Genomic DNA, 21,502 nt, shown 5'->3' on the forward strand with positions numbered 1-21,502 from the left:
TCACGCTCCCCACTCCGACGGGCACGGAGGTGTGGCTTGAAGGCATGCTATGCAATAGCCTTACCGCGGCAGTCCCCGAGTGCCACACGTCTTTTTTTTTTTAAATCACCAAAGTCTTTAAGCACTTAAGTAACTATATTATTTAGATTCAGTCTTTTTTTTATAATTTATTATGATAAATCTTTGTTTTATTCTCTATTATATTATAACAATATCGCTCTCCTGTTACGATAACGACGCAAATATATTATGTGAACATTAATTATTTCAAGGCACATGTTTTGAAGTTTGATTTCAAATAATATCAAGTCACATTAAATTACGTCATTGCTATAATTGTTGTAACCAAGTTGTAACAGAAGAGTACAGAAGAGTAGGTACTAAAAATTGATAACAACACACGCATATATCTATATAATATATTATTATAGTAGAGCCATTTTAATAGGCAACATTTGACAGTTCAACAAAATTCAACAACGTAACCTAGTAACGACGACATAGAATAACATGATATTTCGTTTTGTTAGAACTGCACATTTGCTTAACTTTTTTCAATTACGATTACATATTTATAATAATAATGACCGATACAAGTAATTTTAAGATTTCATTTTACTGATAAACCATCCTAAACATAATAAACAATTTCTGAATTGAAGAACTGACGTCGCTACAATTTTGTGTCAATAAACCTTTTTTCTTTTTAAATACTAGAAACGTTACTCTAAAAATCGAAATCTGACATCTAGAATCGAATGCATTGATTACTTGTGAATAAAAATCATCATAAATTAATAAATTCGATTGACAAATGTTTCAAATCCGTATCGATTAATACACTTTAATCGATGTTTTTAAGCAGGTTACCTCTCTTCGAAGATAAAATTGATAGACGTCAAATGTTGCCTATTAAATTGGCTCGACTATACCTATCAATATATTGTATAGACCGTACTATGCTTATGTATGTGAATAGTTTACACCCCAGAATCCAGAGGGCGCATTGTCGCCTGTCACAGTCAAAAAGATTTGCCTTTTGACTTGCTCGACCATTTTCTCATGCCGGCACTACACATAGGCCAACGCGTTGGCAAGCGCGCTGGCACATGCACTTGTCTATGTGTAGAACGGGCGAAATGCGCACTTGCGGTAGGTATTTGAACGTTGGCCGGCGCGCTTGCGAGCTTGCCGTGCGGTGTCGGAAACTTCAAAGGACACTTGTCGCAAGCTTGGCGCACCATCCACACATTGGCCGCGCGATCAGTTTGACTGTAGCAGCGATCAGGAGTGCACGTTTTTTCTTGCGGCGAATTAACACCTAACTTGACAAAATGGCGAACAATATGAGTAACGAGGAAATATTTAAATTTATTGAGCTCTATCAGAGTGAAAACTGCCTGTGGAACCCAAAAAATAAGTACCATAAAAATAAAAATGTTGTATGTATTAAAAGTGCCAAATAAATAAGGTTCTTGGACATGCCGTTTTCCTCACAATGTTTTACTTCACAAAGAGCATCCTACTTTAATATTATTTTAATATTATAAATGTGAAAGTGTGTTTATTTCTTTGTTTGTTACATCCATTTTGAATCCGTCCGCACATTGGCTCGAACCAAACCATACTGAACGACCTTCCAATGTGTGGATTACTCACAAGCGCGTATGCAAGCGCACCGCCAACGCGCTGGCGAATGCGCTGGCCTATGTGTAGAGGCGACATCAGAGCAATAAACCTATTTGCTATATTTCGTCATACCTATATTTTTATTCTGCCGTTTGCGTAGTCACATTTGACAAGTTGACACTAGACAAATGACAGTCCGCTGCACGCTTCAAGCCGCAAGCATTATGGTCAAGCCTTCAGGCTTCAAACAAAAGTCAAAACAAGGCGCGTGGTTTGCGGTCTAGCTCTCCGTAGACCGTATGATCGAAGCTTGTAGTGGATAGTTGGCACCTCTTGTACACCGAGACGTCAAAAGGCTGGTCTGCAGCATCGTCGTGTAAATAATTTAATCTAATTATGAGATAAGCGGGCGCGTCAGTTGTGTGTGTATGAGTGGAGGTCGCGCTGGGCCATGTGAGTCGCTATTGCGTCGCGGCCTTCAGCAGTGTAATCCGGTTAGCGAGCCCATGCGGCCGGTCGGGAGCCTGTGTTGAGCGCGGTGTGTGTGTGTGCAGGTCGCAGAGAGCGGGCAGCTGGCAGCCTAGCGCCGGCCCGCCGTCGACATGAAGCCTCTCGATGACTACAGGAACGGAGATGGTACGTTTATACTTGCCGAAAACTCACTTCTTGTGCATGCTTAGTAGTTTTTTTTAACCAATACACCATTTTTCATTATTTAAAATAGGTACTTACCTAGTTAAAGAAGCCACAAACTTATTCCTTTACTATCTTTTATTTTTTTTTTGTAATTAATGACACACTAAATTATATTAGCCGTAATGAACTTCAACTACCTATTATTTAACAGTCTGAGGTAACTATAATTAAACAAAACAGCTTTGTTCATTAGGTTTCTCCAACTGATTTGATTGATAATTAAAAAGCTGTTATTTTATGATAAGATAGTATAATATCTACTTACTTACATCATGCTCTCAAAAAAGGATTACATAAAAATATATGAATTTTGTATAAGCAAGGTCAGGAACACAGGATGGTGGAGCCAAAAGCTGGTAATGAACATAATAATATGATCTACCGGCAGTGCTCAGCTGCTAAATATTGAAATGCCTTGAAGATATATTATATTATCTTAATTAGTGTACAGTGATAGCGATAGGATATCAGAGAGGTGTGATTACCATTGCCAGTTTCATTGGATATTGGTCTTTGAGTACAAGTTGTGCATTAGTGAACAACTCAATACTCATAATGAAAAATTAACTTGTGCCTGTGTTTTTATTTATTTGTTTTAAAAGTCATAATCACTAGCATACTGATATTTTATAAAGTTCATCTTAAAAATATTTAATCTCTATAACAGGTAAACAAACAGTTGATGATGGTTCTGTTTTCAATTGTGTTATAACCTTGTATTCAGGCTATGATAGTCATTTATGTTGTCATTTCTGTTTGAAAGCTATTTGTCTAAAATTAAAGGTATGTTAGTAGGTTGTATGTTCAATAGTTTCAGATAGAATTAACATATAATTGTTATATGTATACCACAGACAAAGCCGGGACCCCAACTAACCTATGAAAAACTGATATTTCAAACAGTATTAACTAATTATTGTTATTAAAACTGTTGCAAACCAAAATTTTCTTTATATACCTTTTCACAGATTAACAAATGAAATATAATTTAAAATAAATATATTGCCATGTGTTACTGTGTCAAATCTATCACTCACACGTTATTAATTGTTATGGATAATATGGTTACTATTGGTTGGGGCCAAACGCACAGAGAAGAAGAAGGTTAATGGTTAATGTGTGATTGTTAATAAGACATACAAATTCCTTATTAATGTTTTGTGTATATTTTATGAAAATGACATGGAAGTTACAATAACATTGCTTTAACTAAAATTGCTGTAGAGTTCACATTTAGGTGACTACACAACACTAAGCTGGCAATTTGGTTCTCACATATCATTATTGTTTTGATAGCTTTTTGCCCGTGGCTTCACCCGCGTTTTCAAAGAAAAACCCGTATAGTTCCTGTTACCTATGATTTCCAGGATTAAACCTATCCTATGTGTGAATCCAAGTTACCCTCTATATGTGTGCTTAATTTCATTGTAATCGGTTCAGTAGTATTTGGGTGAAAGAGAAAACACGAACACATCCACACAAACTTTTGCATTTATAGTATTAGTAGGATACTCATGAAGCGCCGGGCGGTGGAACGGGGAATGTAATCCATCGTCCGGTTCGGTGAGGCGGCTTGAGACGTGTTCCGCTCATGCCGCCAACGGGAGGGAAGAGCAGGCAAACCATCTTTCCTGTTCTTGGCTTGCGCCTGGCCTAGAGATGGGCTGCCGCCGAGGGGGTCGCGGAAGAATTCCAACCAATACCCGCGGCCCCATCATTAAAGCGGCTCGACGGAACACAGTGGGGTTTTAGTCGGTAGGAATCCGACATAACCCACGGCTCCTTCCCCGGGGGCAGTGGGTATCTTTGGAAGATTTCCCCACTATAAAAAAAAAAAAAAAAAAAAAAAAGGATACTCATGAAATTTTGATAAGGATTTGCTATATCATACACACATCTGTATGTATCCCATGTATATTTAATGCAGTTTTATTTCTTCTTAAAAACAAAGGAATATTTCCTTCCTGCAAAATATGGCATCTGCAGCATTTCAAGTTTGCATGACTTAGAATTTCCGTCAAGGCATATTGAATCTTTTAAAATAAATCCATTTCGTGGTATACTTAATTTACTCCAAAACTGATCACAGGCCGGTAAAGTTCAATTTTAACATTCACCTCATAGAAAATTGGCACAATATGCACAATTGTTTTATGATAATTCCTATTTTCGATTTGCCAGCTAGAATGATGTGCTATGTTATTAGAGTATTCTGTTAATACAAACAAACATTTAAATGTACAATACAAGTGCAGGGCAGGTAGTACCGACCGGGGCCGGGTCGGTGCCTGGCGCCGCGTTACACGCTTGCATTGTACATTAACCAACAGCTGCAGTCAATGCCCAAATAAATATTCAAGGTTTTCTCTGAAACACTTAAAAAAGTTATAATTGTTGTACTGTTCTTATTTTAGTTTCCATATTCACAAGTAGTGTTAACATCAGGGTTTTAGAAATAACAGAACATGATACATATCTGACATACTGTACTTATTTTCAGTCATTGAAATTGTTTTAGGTGTAAGGAAATGCTTTTATTCATAAAATATTGTAATAAGTAATAATCGAATTATCTAACTAACTAAAAAGTTTTTCACTTTGAACAATGAACATACATTGTGAACATGGGATAAAGTGGGCCCGCACCAATGAGCTTGTAACTAGTGAGTGGCGGATTGCAATTAACTATTAAGGCAATTGGGAATCGTCGAAGTCTATCGCATTACGTAGCATGTACCTCGTGCGCTCCCCGCGCGGCTCCTACGCGGGTAACGCGGGGCCAGCCACTTGTCTCTCACCATAAATTCATTCATATAATATGTAGTTTGCAACACTAGTGGTGCTAGTAGCGACTGGCGATACGTTCGCCCGATTCTCGTTAATGATATACGTTCACTTGAAAGTTAATAACTAAGTAACATAATATTAAACCTGGTTCAATTTAGTATATATTTTAGATTATATTATTAAAAATTTACTTTTCGCTAGAGAAGAAACAATGTTTACAAAAAATTATAGAAAATTTGCTTTTTTCGGTTATGCAGTTTTTACAGATGTTTCGATGGGTAGGTTAATAAGTAGTAAAGTGAGATGTGTGTCGCAGTGGGCAGCGGCGCATCGACGGCGTCTCGGTCTGACGACAGCGAGGGCGAGGAGAGCGGCGCCCTGGAGCAGGAGCTGTCACTGGAGGAGGCGGGCGCGCCCGCGCGCGTGCTGAGCGCTCTCAACGCGCTGCGCAAGGCGCGCCAGCACTTCGACGTGCTGCTGGCTGCGCGCGGCGACGAGGTGCCCGCGCACCGCGCCGTGCTGGCCGCCGTGGCGCCGCCGCTGCTGGCCGCGCTGCCGGCCGCCGGGCCCGTGCACACGCTGCGCCTCGACGTGCACCCCGACGCGCTGCGCGACCTGGTCGAGTTCGCGTACACGGGCCGGCTGCACGTGCGCGACCTGCCCGCCGCGCGCCGCCTGTACGCCGCCGCGGCCGCGCTGCGCGTGGAGCCCGCGCGCGCGCACCTCGCCGAGCGGCTGCTGCGCCGCGTGTCGCCCGCCGACTGCCTGGCGCTGCGCGCGCTGCCCGACCTGTCGCCCGCGCACCGCGCGCACCTGGACGCGTACATCGCGCAGAACGTGAGCACCCGCGCCGCATGTTGCGAGTGTGCCCCGAGCGTGTCGCCGCGCGGCCGCCTAACGCCCGTTTCTGTGTGCAGTTCGACGAGGTGTGCGCGTCGGGCGCGCTGGCGGCGCTGCCGCTGATCCGCATCGAGCTGCTGCGCGAGACGAGCGCGGAGGGCTGCGAGGAGACGCCGGCGACGCTCGCGGACGCCGCGCTCGCCTGGCTGCGCACCGTTCCCATCACCAGCGATGATGATGTGAGTCTTTGCCTTCAGCCTTGCGGCTTCTTCTTTATGATAGCAGTGAAAAACTAATTTAGTCACTTATATTGACGATTTGTGTGATATGACTGATAGAGGTCAAGAATTAGATGCAATATAATATATGCTACAGTCAAAACCCTGAACCAGTCAATATTTTATATTAACTGATTATATCAGATAAAATCAGTCAATAAGGATATTAACCGACGCCCTAATGCCCGGTTCCTATATTCAACGGATCGTCATAGTATCAAAGCTACTATCCGTTTTTCTAGAACTAACTACGAGTCGTTATTACCGTTCCACAATTTTATTTCTTGACGTGCTATCGACGGACATCCGTTGGTCATAAAAATACCGAGCCCTCTTCACTCACAGATGTGCGTTTCGTTATAAGCCAAATTGAAATTAAAATAACACAAAATTCAGGACAAAATAAGTTAAATATACAGCCGAATTATAAACTTTAAGAATAAAGTTTCTGATTAATAAAGAACTAGTACTAAAGAACTATATATTTCTAGACATCTGCGTGATAATTTTCCTTCTAAACAACCTAATGCGTTACACAGAAAGCAAAAACGGAACGTTTTTCTCGCGCACGCGTGCATTGCTTGTCAGTTGTCAAATTATTGTCATTCATTGTTGATTGATGATTCATTGTCAAGTTTTATAATTAAAGAATAACAATACAACGACCACTGTTTATATATTTATTAAAAATGGATATTACGCCGGTAAGTACGCCTTTATATTTCTTCTTTAAAATCGTCTGCCGCTTACTTTTTGCTTCGGACACTTTTAAAGTCAAACATATATTTCTGTTACAGAAATCGAAGAAGGCTACGAGTAAAGACGAGATTGCTCAATTATTATAACCAGTAAGGAGACTAATGCTTCTACGAATAAATTAAAGGATGAATGTTGGACTTCGTTGACCAACACATTTAATGCAAAAATTGGTCAAATACCTACCAGGAAAACTTTTTATTTTCAGCCAAAAAATTCAAACATAATAAGGATGATGGACAAATATTATGAAGAAATAATTGAAATACTGAACACACAATAATTGAAATACTGAACACACAATAACTAATTAATTTTTGTATATTATTATGCAATATATCTAGACATACGGTAGAAAAAGAATTTGTTAGGTAGTGCTAAATGTAAATCTTATGTAAAAAATGTATTTAGTTCAGAGAGCCTATTACAGCGTTAAGGAATATAATATAGAAGATGATAATCGATGGAGGGTTGTCGTGTAAGAATCACAGGACAGTTCTTTGGCATATATTATGTAGTTACATATTACTATGTAAAATTAAACTGTAATAAAGAAATAAAACTTTTATTCCATTTTATTATGTACTTTTATTTATTTTTTATTATTTACAATACAATGTTTAAAAAATTGATTTCTACATTGCAAACATAGACACATATATATACTAGTGGTCCGCCCCGGCTTCGCCCTTGGTACATGTTTATGTTTTCTTTCCATAATAACCATCCTCGTACTTCAAGGAACATTATAAAAAAATAATTATCGAAATCGGTCCACCCGTTCACGCGTGATGCCGTGACCAAGGGAAATAGGTCTGCCACTGATATCGATATTGTGCCTAAAGCATAGAACCTCAGCGTCAACAGTAATTGATGTTATGGAGATACCCCATGATTCCTGAAATGACAACATAAATTAGGTATGTAATAAGGTTAGACGTGTTTGGTATAATATTAATGCCTCCATTAAACTAACCTGGCTCCTTTTATTCGTACGTCTGGATAAATTTCAAGAAGTAATTGTTCAACAGATTCTTTATCAAGTCTAAATCTCAATTGAAATTCGTGAGAATCCAGGGTCGCAAAAAAATCCACTCCTTCTCTATAATATATACTCTTTCACGCCCACTATCTTCTTCCGAAATTCGATATAATATTAAACACTTCTCTATCACTATCTGAACTCCACATTTCGATATTGAAGCGGAAACAATGAAATAGTAAGAATTTAACCGCCCGAAATCGACGGGTAAACAAAATGCTATACGAATAGTAACTTTGACAGCATAATGACATTAAAAATATTTATAGGAACGCGATAAACTGTCTTCTCCATACATTATGCTTACCGTTCGTTAATAGTAACCCTCCCATCCGTCAGTAGGAAGCCGTCGGTAAGTTGCTTGACGAGACGTTTTTTATAGGAACGATTTTCGCTTACGCTTGGTTAATTATACTACTACTAGCTGTTGCCCGCGACTTCGTCCGCGATTACGTCGTTTTTCGTCATTCGTCGTTTAAAAAAAAATACGTGACACTTTATTTTTGAATGTTCTTAATTATTGTCTCTTATAAAATTTAACTACATTAAAATTGAACACTGATAAGAAAATCTTAAAATCTAAAGACAACATGAATGAATGTGATTTAAATTCTACATTACTTAGTATTTCAAATAATAATCTAAATTAAATGTAGATTAACAGTTTGAGCGCACCATTATAGAATATGTACCTAAGTATTAAATTACGTCAGTATACATAGTAACTTTACTAAAAACACGATGACTTTCTTTCGCGCTCGGTACCACAAACTAAGCATGTTTGTGGTACGTGGCCCGCGTCACTTGACCCCCCGCGAGTTCCCCTCCGTTGCTATGCGAAAATACATTCGTTGCTCTACTGTAGGAAAAATTGTAATACTGTGGCCTGGGCGTTATAACATGTCCAGGGAGTTCCTGAGTGCCGATATCACCATCTTGAGGAAAAGCTTCTAATGTCGATTTAAAACTGCATACATACGAATTAACCTGTTCTAAAATAATTGTGAAATGAGTTCAGTTTTAAATTTGAGAAATATTGATTTCTTGTATTCCACTATTCGTTGTAGTCGAATACAAAATATATTTAAACAAACTTAGGTTGGCCTTCAGGCAAAAGGGATCCTATCAAATGGCAAACTTGACCTTGTATCTTAAAAGTAAGCATGAAAGGACCTTCTGATAATTATTGAGCACCAAAGGATCATTTGAAACGCACTACTATAAGAGCGAATACTTATTGTCTAATAACAGTTTAGATTGCACAGTATGTTCCTCTAAAAGTAGTGATTTCAAAGGTTCCGGTGTATCTTCAAACGAAAGCCGTCTCCTTACTCCACTTTAAAGCATGTAAAGCATGCAAAGAACATACTACGTTAATATCGCCTATACAGAAGATGATCTGTAATAAATTGTGAGGTTATAAGCAAACCCACTTTTATATTTGTCGGACCACACCACCGAATTCGTAGATTGTTTACCTCTAAGTCATCAAGACTATGACGAAATCGTCTGCAGTAAGACGGGCCTCTCGCTATTCGTCCGTTTTCAGAGACTGAATAATTTCAATTCTTAATCTTTCATTAAACAAATATTAATCGTTCTTGTCTCAAATAATTGTAATATTCGCGTCCCTACTCTAGTCATTGCTTATGCTCATGTTCATCTTCAAGAGATCGAATAATATTATGATACACCCTATCATTTGTCAAACGGTCTTCATATTGAGTAAAGTTTCAGATTCTCGAAATAAAATATGACTGTCGTGATCAGTAGTGAGACGTAATTCCCTCTCAGTGAGGGTTTCGGTCTAACGGGATAATAGGGGAAACCGGGTTTGTTTGTCTCACGGGTTGGTTGTCACAGCGGTCTTAACACAAAACTGAACTATCGAATAAGTCTGTTGAAAAGCGTGGCAAAAGCGATACAGTGACAACGCTGTCCCCACTTCGCGTCAGACCGCCCCGATCTGCCGTGAGGGCCTTTTTTTTTTAGTGGGGAAATCTTGCATAGATACCCACGGCCTCCGGGGAAGAGGCCGTGGGTTATGTCGGATTCCTACCGACCAAAACCCCACTGTGTTCCGTCGAGCCGCATCAACGACAGGGCCACGGGTATGTGTAGAATTCATCCGTGACTGCCGTGAGGGCCTCACAAGTGTTTATAGTTTTCGCACAGATTTTTAATGATGACCGAATATGGTCCTCATAACATCACCATCAGAAAAAAGGAAATATTTTTAATTGTGAGAAAATATTAATATGATTAACACTATTTTAACATAAAATATTATAAGTCTGTGAGTGTGTAAAAAAAAAGACGGGTTGCACTCCGGGAGTGCCGGCAGAAGTGAAAACTTGATTATTAACGTTCAGCATGTTTGATATTTTGGAATGGTAGGTATCTGTCTTACGCATGGAATATAAGGGCTAAAAAAACTAACATCCGTCTTACGCTTTTTCGATGGTCACGTGTCCTGACGCGAGTTTAAGATTTTATACCCAACGCCGCTAAAAAAGTTTTCACTTCAATAAATCCAGCCAATAACACATCAAACTTATGTTTATAATTAGGTAAACGACATGAAAATATATTAATTACCAAGCAATAATAATACAGATAAATACTGAACATAAGTATAATAGTTAGTATTAAGTAGTATTAGTTAAAATATACTTTGACTGTTAGTCAAAGTTTATTTTTACTAACAACATGTAAATGAAGAAGAAATAATAATTACCAACGAACTAACCTTTTCTATAATACTTAACACGGCACATTTTTCAAATTATCTTGCTCAACTCTGCTCAAAAATTTGAGGGTTTTGTTGGAACTTTAATGTGTCAAAACTATGATATATCTAAACTACGATACTACTTGAAATAACTTGCATGCGGAAATGCTCATTACAATTGTGAATCTAAAGAATAACTAACAACATACTATTCAATTTTATTGAGCTGATGAATATCTTTTGCCTGGAAGAGATCACCGTCTCCTAATAAATATACTGTGTTTTCTTATAAAATCTTTACATAATTATTTTATTTAGTAGTTTAGTATTTGTTATTTTTATGTAAAAATGAGCTTGAGCAATGAGCTTATACATATTTGGCAAAAGTATACATAAATTATTTATAATTTCAGGACCGCAACTTAAATGGGGCGCTCGGAAAATATGCCTATGGGTTATTAATAGAGAAATGATACACAACAAAGTTATGTTGGATCCATTTTATTTATAAATAATGAAAATTATATATTTATAAAATATAAAACATATTAGTTATGTAAAATGATTAAAAATAAATAAATGAAGCAACTACGATTCAAAGAAAACATCTTTTTCAGTGTGAAAATGCTCTTAGCAATCCTGGATGATGAACTGTATATCATGTACTCTGATCCCAGTACGGTCGGTACGTCGATAGCCATAACGATAAATATTATAATCAGATAACCGCAAAGTCAAAATAAAAACATTACTTGTACAGTTGTGAGTGCAAAATTTACGTTTCATTTGGCAATAACATTTTTTCGGTACTAAAACGTAGTAGTTTGATATGTGGCTGGCTGCCCCTCCTCTCCTTCCTGAAAAATATCCTCCAAAATTTCCCGAGATACTTCCAATGATTGAACCATTATGATTAACACTATTATTGATATTGATCAATGATTGAACCATTGGACGTTGGACATTAACTTCAAAAATTAACGAAGCGGATGATTACTAATTTCCACATAATCCTCGCTGCCACTATCTTTATCATCAAATCATCAATTTTCAAGTGGTGTTGTAAAATTGTCAGCAGAAATCGTCTTCCAAAGGCGATATAATTTTATGAGCATTGAATCTGTAAATAAAAAAATCAAAAGTTAACTGTAAATCTATAAAAAAAGCTACTTACAAATAAAATTTTATCAAAAACTACTGTTCCCAATGCACCTCAAAATCTTGTAAAAGTCATATATAAAAGAATTCATCAATTCATCATTTTATTATTTCATTCAAAAAGTGTATTAATATAATACCAACAAAACACATGAATTGCTATCATTATAAAAAAATAAATACCTGTATGTAACAACTTACCTTTAGTGGGAACGCATGATGGTGAAAATTCACAAAACACTAAGATTGCATTTGATATTTTTGGTTTTATGGCATTCAATAGTCAAAAGTCGATTTCTCTGTCCCTATGTCCCTTTGTATGCTTAAATCTTTAAAACTACGCAACGGATTTTGATGCGGTTTTTTAAATAAATAGACTAATTCAAGAGCAAGGTATATAATTTATTCGGTTTTAGTCAAAGCGGGCGAAGCCGCGGGCGGTAAGCTAGTAAATTTATAAAACACGAAGATTTTTAAAATTGTAACTAATGAACACAATCAATATTAGATTAATGATTACTGTAGATAATGGTGTCTAGTTTTACTTAAAATAATAAACATCTACCCTCACTTTAAAAAAATGTAGTATATTTATTATTTACACGAAATATACCTTATAGGGAAGGGAAGATATGGGTTAAAGAGTTAAATAAATAACATGATTATATTTAAATTATTAATTTTCAACAGTGTATTCAGTAGTGTTAACATGTAAATTGATTTGATTTTTACGAAATCTCATAGATGGCGCTGTTACAAAATTAACATTATACAACTTACATTCTTTAAACTATGTTTCTCTTCCCAAGTTACTTAAATGGCATAATTTTTATAGTTTCAATCTAGATATTGTCAAACAACATTTATATATGCGTCATTTAATTATTAATTTCCAATAGTTTCAATAATTGATTTTTATAACACTTCATAGATGGCGCTGTTTCAAATTTGTCTTTATACTGCTAAGATTCATTTAACTGTTTCTCTGCCAAAATTACATAAATGACGTAGTTTTTATAGTGTAAAGGTAGATAATAGCATGGCTTACTCAAAAACAACATTTAAACATGAGTCTTTAGATTGTACGCTGTCGTAGTACACGGAATATGTAAGAAAAATAAAGGTTCACAGCTCCTCCCCCGTAGGTGATAGCTTGATAATATGTAGCCTATAGCCTCACCCGACCTGTTAGTAATATTCATGCAAAATTTGAAGTCAATCTATGCAGTACTTTTCGAGATTAGCCCAGACAAACATACAGACAAACAGACAAACAGACAAACAGACAAAAATTCTAAAAACTATGTTTTTGGCTTCTATATCGATTATAGATAACGGCCCAAGTATTCTTTTAAAAAAATATTCAATGTACAGTTTTGACTTTCCTACGATTTTATTATATGTATAGATTCGTAACTAAAACGGATCGTTTTTCAAATATAGGAACCGGGCATTAGTCAATAACCTTAATACCTAACCGTCAATAAAGATATTGACTGGTTCAGGGTTTTGACTGTAACATATTATAATATGTGAATTTTAGTAAGGCATTCGATAAGGTGGATCGTGCGCTGCTGCAAAGCCTAGAAAGTGGTCAAGGGTTGGTATTCATGGTCTAATGTTAAAGTGGTTTGCAATTAACTTAGGCAATAGAACGTCAAAAGTAACGGTTAAGTTAATGGTTATGAATCGCAGCCAGGGGTTCTCCAGGTCTCGCACTTGAGCCCTATTCTGTTTTTAATTTTTATTAATGATTTGTCCCATGAAATTAATTACTCAAAATTTATACTTATTTATGCGTAAAAATAAGTATAAATTTTGAGGTCATCCGCAAAAAAAGTTACAGCCACACTTATCTTCGTATATTCCTTAAATGTGGCAAATCAAATAAATAAAATGTAAGGCGATATACCCAGCCTTGGGCTTGTGTTTGAGGGAATTGTTGTTGTTAAATTAAACTTAAAGGTACACTAATTAATTTATTACTTAAATCTGTTACACTGTTACTTGTTAATGTTTAATTGTTAATGTTATTGTTAAAATTATTAGACATCGGATTATATGCATTTGCATATTTGCATATGCAAATGCATAAAACTCTCTAATTACGGCGTTAGTGCATATTTTAGCCTTTTTTCCTAATCGTGCATATTTCGTTAAGTAGCGGGAGTTTTATTGGTTGACTAACCTATATAATAGCCAATCAGAACGCTCAGCGAGTAAACAAACTCAATTTTGGCATGGTAAAATGGCAAAAAATTACAAAATGGGCTCCATTTTAAGTAAATTTTGAGCCATTCAAAATAGGGCTAGATTACCCTTTTGAGGCTAAAAACTTAAAACACGGATTGAATTCCAAAAAAGGGCTAGATTTAGCCCGGAAAGGTCTAAAGCGCTCGAAAATTTGGTAAAAATGCTCAATTGTATAAACACAAAAACTATACTTAATTTTAAGAGAATTTCCTTGTTTTTGTACAATCTTTGATTAAAATATATAAAAATAATAAAGGCTTTTTGATTTTGTATTTCCTGCGCGCTCGCCTGGTCTCGAACCACGGACTTATCGATTCGAAGTCCGAGGTCTCACCACTGAGCCACCACTGCTCGATAAGTCCGTGGTTCGAGACCAGGCGAGCGCGCAGGAAATAAATTGATTTTTCAATTTATCTGCGCATGTTGCAACATCACCACTGCTCGAACGGTGAAGGAAAACATCGTGAGGAAACCGACATGTCGAAGAATTAAAAAGTTCGACGACATGTGTCATCCGCCAACCCGCACTTGGCCAGCGTGGTGGATTATGGCCTGTACCCTCATAGGAGGCCCGTGTCCCAGCAGTGGGAACGTATATGGGCTGATGATGATGATGATGATGATTTTGTATTGTGCATATTTTAGGCATATCAGTCGTTTTTAGTGCATATTTCGGCCTTTTTTAGTGCATATTTGCATGCATATTTTGGCATTTTGTTAGTGCATATAATCCGATGTCTATTAATTATTATAATATGTTAAATAAATGTTATACATAATACTGATCAATTATCCTAGAACTATAGTAGGTACTTATACTTTTTATATACACTATATTTCTTTAATAAGTTTATGGTATGATTTCATAGTGAAGAAAGTGCTAAAAAATTATAACTCGAAAACTAGGAAAAATCGGATACCACACATGGGGTTTATTCTGATAGGAAATAAATAAATATCCAGGTGGAGGAGCTGTGCGCGCGCGTGCACCTGCTGTACGTGGACGCGGGCGGCGCGCTGCGCGACTGCAGCGAGCTGCCCGCCGCGTGCGGCGACGCGCCCGAGCTCGAGGAGTACAAGCGCGAGGCGCGCGAGCGCGGGGCGCGTCGGCGCGGGGCGGGGCCGGCGGTAGCGGGGGGGCGACGGCCACGAGTGCGCCGTGGTGGCGGCGCGCGCGGGCGCGGGCGCGGGCGCGGGCGGCGTGACGCGCGCGCTCGTGGCGCTGCGCGGGCGGCTGGCGGCCGCGCGGGTGGGCTGGCGCGCCGCCAGCGCGTCCGACACGCCGCGCGGCGGGCGCCTGGGCGCGCTGGCGGACGACGCGCCGCCGCCCGAGCCGGCGGGGGGCGCCGCGTGCGCGCGCATGGCGGCGGGCCGCTGCGCGGTGGGCGCGGCGGCGCTGGGCGCGCGCCTGCTGGTGTGCGGCGGCTACGACCGCGCGCGCGCGCTGCGCTCGGCCGAGGCCTACGCGCCGGCGCTGAACCGCTGGGAGCCGCTGCCGGACATGCGGCGGGCGCGCGCGCGGTTCCCGGCGGCGCGCCTGCACGGCAAGCTGTACGTGCTGGGTGGCTCGGACGGCTACACCGACCTCGACTCCGTGGACGTCTTCGACCCGGTGAGTGCTCTGCGATCGTCTTGCACCTTACTCTTTTACAATATTTTTGATAACAATTTACCTAGTATTTTCTAGTGTTCGATTTTACGCGAATATTGTACATTTAAAAATCTTTAATTTCCTAACAATTAACCTTTTCACATCCGGTTAGTCTTCTATTCATTTTGATGTTCTAAAGAAAAAAATAAAAATTAAAAAATTAAAAATTCTTTATTCTTTAAGACACGTACATCAATCATACATACATACATTACATAGTGCTTAATACAGTTTCTTAAAAAAAAAACGTAAAAAATACAGGAAATAAAATCATTGGTTCCCGCACTAGGCAACGCCTGTCCTGCGGGACCGTGAAATGTTTAACATTTGAATTTTACGAACAGAGCGGCGATTATTTTATGGTAAATATTTCAATTGTAGATTTAAATTTAATACATAAACATAATAGTTCATGTATTATAATTCTAAAGGTGGTTTAAGTTTTTGTTAAAAAAAATATGTAAGTAATACATAGTTCGCTCCGTTCATTTATTACAGTTAGTTAGTTAGTTAACGTTTTATACAGGGTGTCCAGTGACAGATTTCAATGTTTGATTGCTTGCAAAAAAAGAAGTATTATTATTTGTAACATTTTCCTGACTTATACAAATTTTCCTTATCTATATGTAACGTAACGGCACCAGTCTTGTACAGATTAAGGAAAAAATTCAAGTTTTTTGCAAATTTCTCATAGGTTTTTTAATTTTATTGGATATTGTTTTTGAATACCTTTAGTTCAATGTTAGTTTAACATAACCATTGTTAGAAAAAAGATTACAATGCATAAATAATGAAGTTATTAATAAATTAAAAAACCACTTTTTTGCACCAGTGTTGGACAGTTAAAATCTAATGATGGACACCCAGTTTTGGACTACATCCAGTTATGAACACCCATTTATGGACTGTACCTAAAGTTGTTTCTCCAGTTATTTACACTTGGAGAAGACTTATAGTTATCAATAAAATGTTGCAAATGATGATTGGAATACAATAAATCTGGGATGTATTTATAAAAAATAGTATTTATTAATTATTTTGCATACTTATAATATTTTAAACAGTCTTAATTTCCATTTTATAGGAAAAAATTGGACAAATGCATCGTTAAATAAGAGTTGTGTCTGTTAAGAAAAAATAATATGGGTTTTCTATTATTACTCAATAAGTCAGGGATGAAAAATATAACTAAAAAAAGTACTGCCACACATCCATCCATTTTGGGAACTCTTCTTCTTCGTCGTATCACTCTAGTCAGAGTGAAGGGTGGTCAACATGAGGTTTGAAGGGTAGATGTTACCCGCTTCACGATGTTCCACCATATCTCTCTGTTTCCTGGCATTCCGCTACACTCATGAAGTGAACCGCCAATAGCAGCCTTAATCTGATCGATCCATCGATATGGATTCCAAATTGTAGCACGAGGCAAAAAGCTTCTTTTAAACTGTTGTCAAGATGGTGTGGATTAAATTTAAGCGTGTGTGCTGTATGGTGGTGGAATTTAGCAGCAGACCGCTGTCTGCTGCTAAATTGGAATGGATCGCTATCCAAACAGTTCATCAGAGATGATAGATGCGTTACAATGCGCTTATGGATGCGATTTATCTACGCAGTGATAGAGGATGAAGCGAGAACGAGTCGCACAGCACATAATGACCCATTGTTCTAAAATATATTCTTCATGTTCAGATATATATTATGTTGTTGGACCCATTGAGCAGACCTTAGGACTTTTAACTGATAGTTTATTGTGCAAAATTATTCTTGGCACTTCAAATCCTTCAGCGGCTTTTGTTACTTTATCCCCATTATTAAGGGCATTGATTGCATTACCAATTTGTCGGGGAGTGTAATTTTAACAAAAAATATCAATGTCCATTATAGGAACCAAAGCAAATCCAGTCATGGACAATTGTTGTACAATATTGGAACCCTGTGTTCGAAATGGTCGTGATAGGTATATTATTAATCAGAAAGAAAAGACAATATAGAAAAGCGCATGTAATTAATATCTTAAAAAAAAGTTTAGTTTCGACATTTGTCCATAAATGGATATATCCATAGAATTAAATCCAGTTATGGACACTGACGAATTTTATTTAAACAACTTAACCTATCATGATACTAAATCGTGTAATATTTCGTACACTTAACAACTATAAATAAAAGTAATGTCAAATTTTGCTAAGATTTATACAAAAATTCTTAAAAACAAAATTGTGTCCTCACTTCCTTAAGGATTTCCTTAGTAAAAACGGACTTCTTAGAAACGAGTCGCAGCAACTAAACACAACGTTTTGCCATCTTCAAACATTTTGACCGAATAAGACGAAGTGTCGTATTTTGATAGTTTATGAACCAAACTTTTATTTTAAGTATTGCCAAATTATATAACGTTTATTTTGGTCTTATTATTTAAATTTTATATTTATTTTGTCCATTACTGGATGCTTGTCCACCACTGGTGCCGTTACCTTATATAATTTTTCGGCAAAGAGAAATTTTCCGGGCTTATAGAATTTTTCCTGCCTTATAGAAATTTTCCCGATGCATAGAAATTTTCCTGGCGTATATAAATTGTCCTGCCTTATAGAAATTTTGCTGGATTATACAAATTTTCCTGACGTATAGAAATTTTCCTGGCTTATAAAAATTTTCCTGGCGTATAGAAATTTTTCTGGCGTATAGTAATTTTCCTTGCGTATAGAAATTTTCCTGGCGTATATAAATTTTCCTGCCTTATACAAATTTTGCTGGCTTATAGAAATTTTCCCGACGCATAGAAATTTTCCTGACGTATAGAAACTTTCCTGGCTTATAGAATTTTTCCTGACGTATATAAATTTTCTTTGCTTTTAAAAATTTTCGTGACGTATAAAAATTTTCCGGACTTATGGAAATTTTCCTGCCTTAAATTTTCCTTTCTCATGGAAATTTTCCTGGCGTATACAAATTTTCCTGGCTTATACAAATTTTCCTTATCTATATACTTTTGCGGCAAAGAGAAATTTTCCTCACGTATAGAAATTTTCCTTGTTTATAGAAATTTTCCTGGCGTATAGAAATTTTCTTTTCTTATGGAAATTTTCCAGCCTATAGAAATTTTCCCGACTTATGGAAATTTTCCTGTCTTATACAAATTTTTCCTGACTTATCGTAATTTTTCTGTCAATCGAAATTTCCATTTTTCTAATCTTCCTAAAATTGGAAATTTTTATTCTCTCTATCCACAGGCCGCGTGTGCGTAGAATGGCTCAGTATCTGCATAGCTAGCGAACGTATAAACTCGCCCGGTCGTTGGGCGCTTTCACCAGGGCCCTGGAATTATGGAATTATTATTAATTTCATGAAAAATATTATCATCATCATCATCATTCTTATTGAAAACAATATTCATATAATATTTTTCTTTGCCCGCGGATTCCCCTGATGTTAAATTCGCATTAGTATGAGTCGTTTCACCGCTGTCAAAAGTTACCCATGGCCATGTCACATTAAAACGAATTAACACTTTCCCATTTATAATATTACTAGAGGTCCGCCCCGGCTTCGCCCGTGGTACATATTTCGCAATAAAAGGTAGCCTATGTCCTTTCTCGGGTATCAAAATATCTCCATACCAAATTTCATGCAAATTGGTTCTGTAGTTTAGGCGTGATTGAGTAACAGACAGACAGACAGAGTTACTTTCGCATTTATAATATTAGTATGGATTTATAATGTGGTGCTGCATTTTTTTTTTGTAATAAATTATCCTGCTAACGCTATTGTATTTTCGTTGTTTTATTTAAAGTGAACACCCATACAATTTTGTCACGAGCCGCCTCTGGTCTGATGACCTGGGTGGCCAGGGGATGGTGCCGTTTCGGGATATGTGCTTTTCAGGAAATAACTGCCGCATTCATTTATTGACACATTAGCAGTATGAGCCGTAGCAAATCTTGAATAATCTGAATTTTGTATGGATGGAAATTAAGCTTTATTCGCATTAGTCTACCTGTAAAGTCGATTTAGGGATTCCCAATATCGACGAACGTGTGCGAAGTGATAAACGAGGATTTTCAATTACAGAATTCATAACAAGTTCAATGGTTTCCATCGTGGTGCTGGTTCGAGCCTAGGGTTATTAATGACTGAACCTGTAGCCCTAAACCTTGCTACCCACGACTGTATCAAATTTATCGAAGGCGTCGAATGACACCCCCCGCGTCCCCTCGCACGTTGCGTTTGGGTGTACCGTTGTTGTTGACCGGCACGGGCGCTGTGTCGCAGGAGGCGGCGGGCGGGCGCGGCGCGTGGAGCGGCGCGGCGCGGCTGCCCGTGGCGCGCCAGCACGCGGCCGCCGCGGCGGACGAGGCGCGCGGCCTGCTGTACGTGGCGGGCGGCGCGGCCGACGGGCGCCCGCTGCGCGCCACGCACCGCTACGCGCCCGCCGCCGACGCGTGGAGCGACGCGCCGCCGCTGCGCGCCGCGCGCTCGCAGGCCGCCGCCGCCGTGTGGCGCGACGCGCTGTGGCTGCTCGGCGGCTGCGACGAGTGGCGCTGCCTGGCCGCCACCGAGACGCTGCCGCTGGCCGAGCCCGCCGCCTGGGCGCCCGGCCCGCCGCTGCCCACGGCGCGCCGCTCGGTGGGCGCGGCCGTGTGGCGCGGCGCGCTCGTGGCGGCCGGCGGGTCGGCGGGCGCCGCGTCGCTGCGCGCCACCGAGCTGCTGGAGCCGGGCGCGGCCACCTGGCGGGCCGGCCCGCCGCTGCGCCGCGCGCGCGCCGCGCCCGCGCTGGCCGAGCTGGGCGGCGCGCTGTACGCGGCGGGCGGCTACTCGGGCAAGGACTTCCTGTCGTGCGTCGAGTGCCTGCTGGAGCCGGACGGCGCGTGGACGCAGCTGGTGCCGGCGCGCGACCCGGCCGACCTGGCGCGCCTGCCCGCGCCCCACGCGCCCCACGCGCCCCACGCGCCCCACGCGCCCCACGCGCCCCACGCGCCCGAGCAGAGCGAACGGAGCGCGCCCCCCGAGCAGAGCGGCGAGCAGAGCGCGGCCGTGTGACGCAGCATTACATTCCATTTTACACGATATCGACCACGCTACGAACATTGATCATTTATCTATATTTTCCTCTGTTCTTTTGAATAGTGATGATTTAAAAATGTATCATCCGATGAGCATTTCTCAAAATAATGACGTATTTATATTATTTATAAAGTCGTTCACTCCTTTTGTACTTGTTGCTGAGTACCGATTCGCCAGTATGTATTTAGAATAATAATCTATAATCCTTCGCTCGAAATTTGTTTAATCTGGCTCATCTGTATACTATGTATTATAAAATTGGAAAAAAATTATGAAGAAATAAATATATATATATATGTTAGCTTAGAGAATATATAATTATAAATTATTAATTATTAATGTTGGAGTCGATGAAGTAGATTATTAATTAATGTTACGACGCTTGGTTGAGCGCGAGGGCCTGTCCTCTCGTAGCGCGCACTTATATATTCTAAATTAAATTTGTCTACCTCAGCCGCTGCCGCTAGTGTGACGTCACTGCCGCTAGTGTGACGTCACTGCCGCTAGTGTGACGTCACTGCCGCTAGTGTGACGTCACTTCCGGCACACCGCGCGGCGCGGCGCCATGCACCGTGACGTCACGACACAACAAATAAACGACTCTATAGCGCCCGTAT

At 39.4% G+C, this 21,502-nt stretch overlaps 1 protein-coding gene across 1 annotated transcript; it reads left to right on the top strand.

Moving 5' to 3' along the window:
- The first annotated feature begins 1,741 nt into the window (after positions 1-1,741).
- LOC123701649 (ring canal kelch protein-like) lies at positions 1,742-21,497 on the top strand. The gene is given in 6 exon segments (XM_045649135.1): positions 1,742-2,265; positions 5,429-5,949; positions 6,030-6,191; positions 15,134-15,321; positions 15,323-15,782; positions 20,094-21,497. Coding segments are annotated over 6 exon segments (2,133 nt in total). The 5' UTR covers positions 1,742-2,231; the 3' UTR covers positions 20,862-21,497.
- The last annotated feature ends 5 nt before the right edge of the window (positions 21,498-21,502 follow it).

This window comes from Colias croceus, chromosome 22 (genome assembly GCF_905220415.1).
Source record: "Colias croceus chromosome 22, ilColCroc2.1".
In the NCBI taxonomy this organism is placed as follows: Eukaryota; Metazoa; Arthropoda; class Insecta; order Lepidoptera; family Pieridae; genus Colias; species Colias croceus.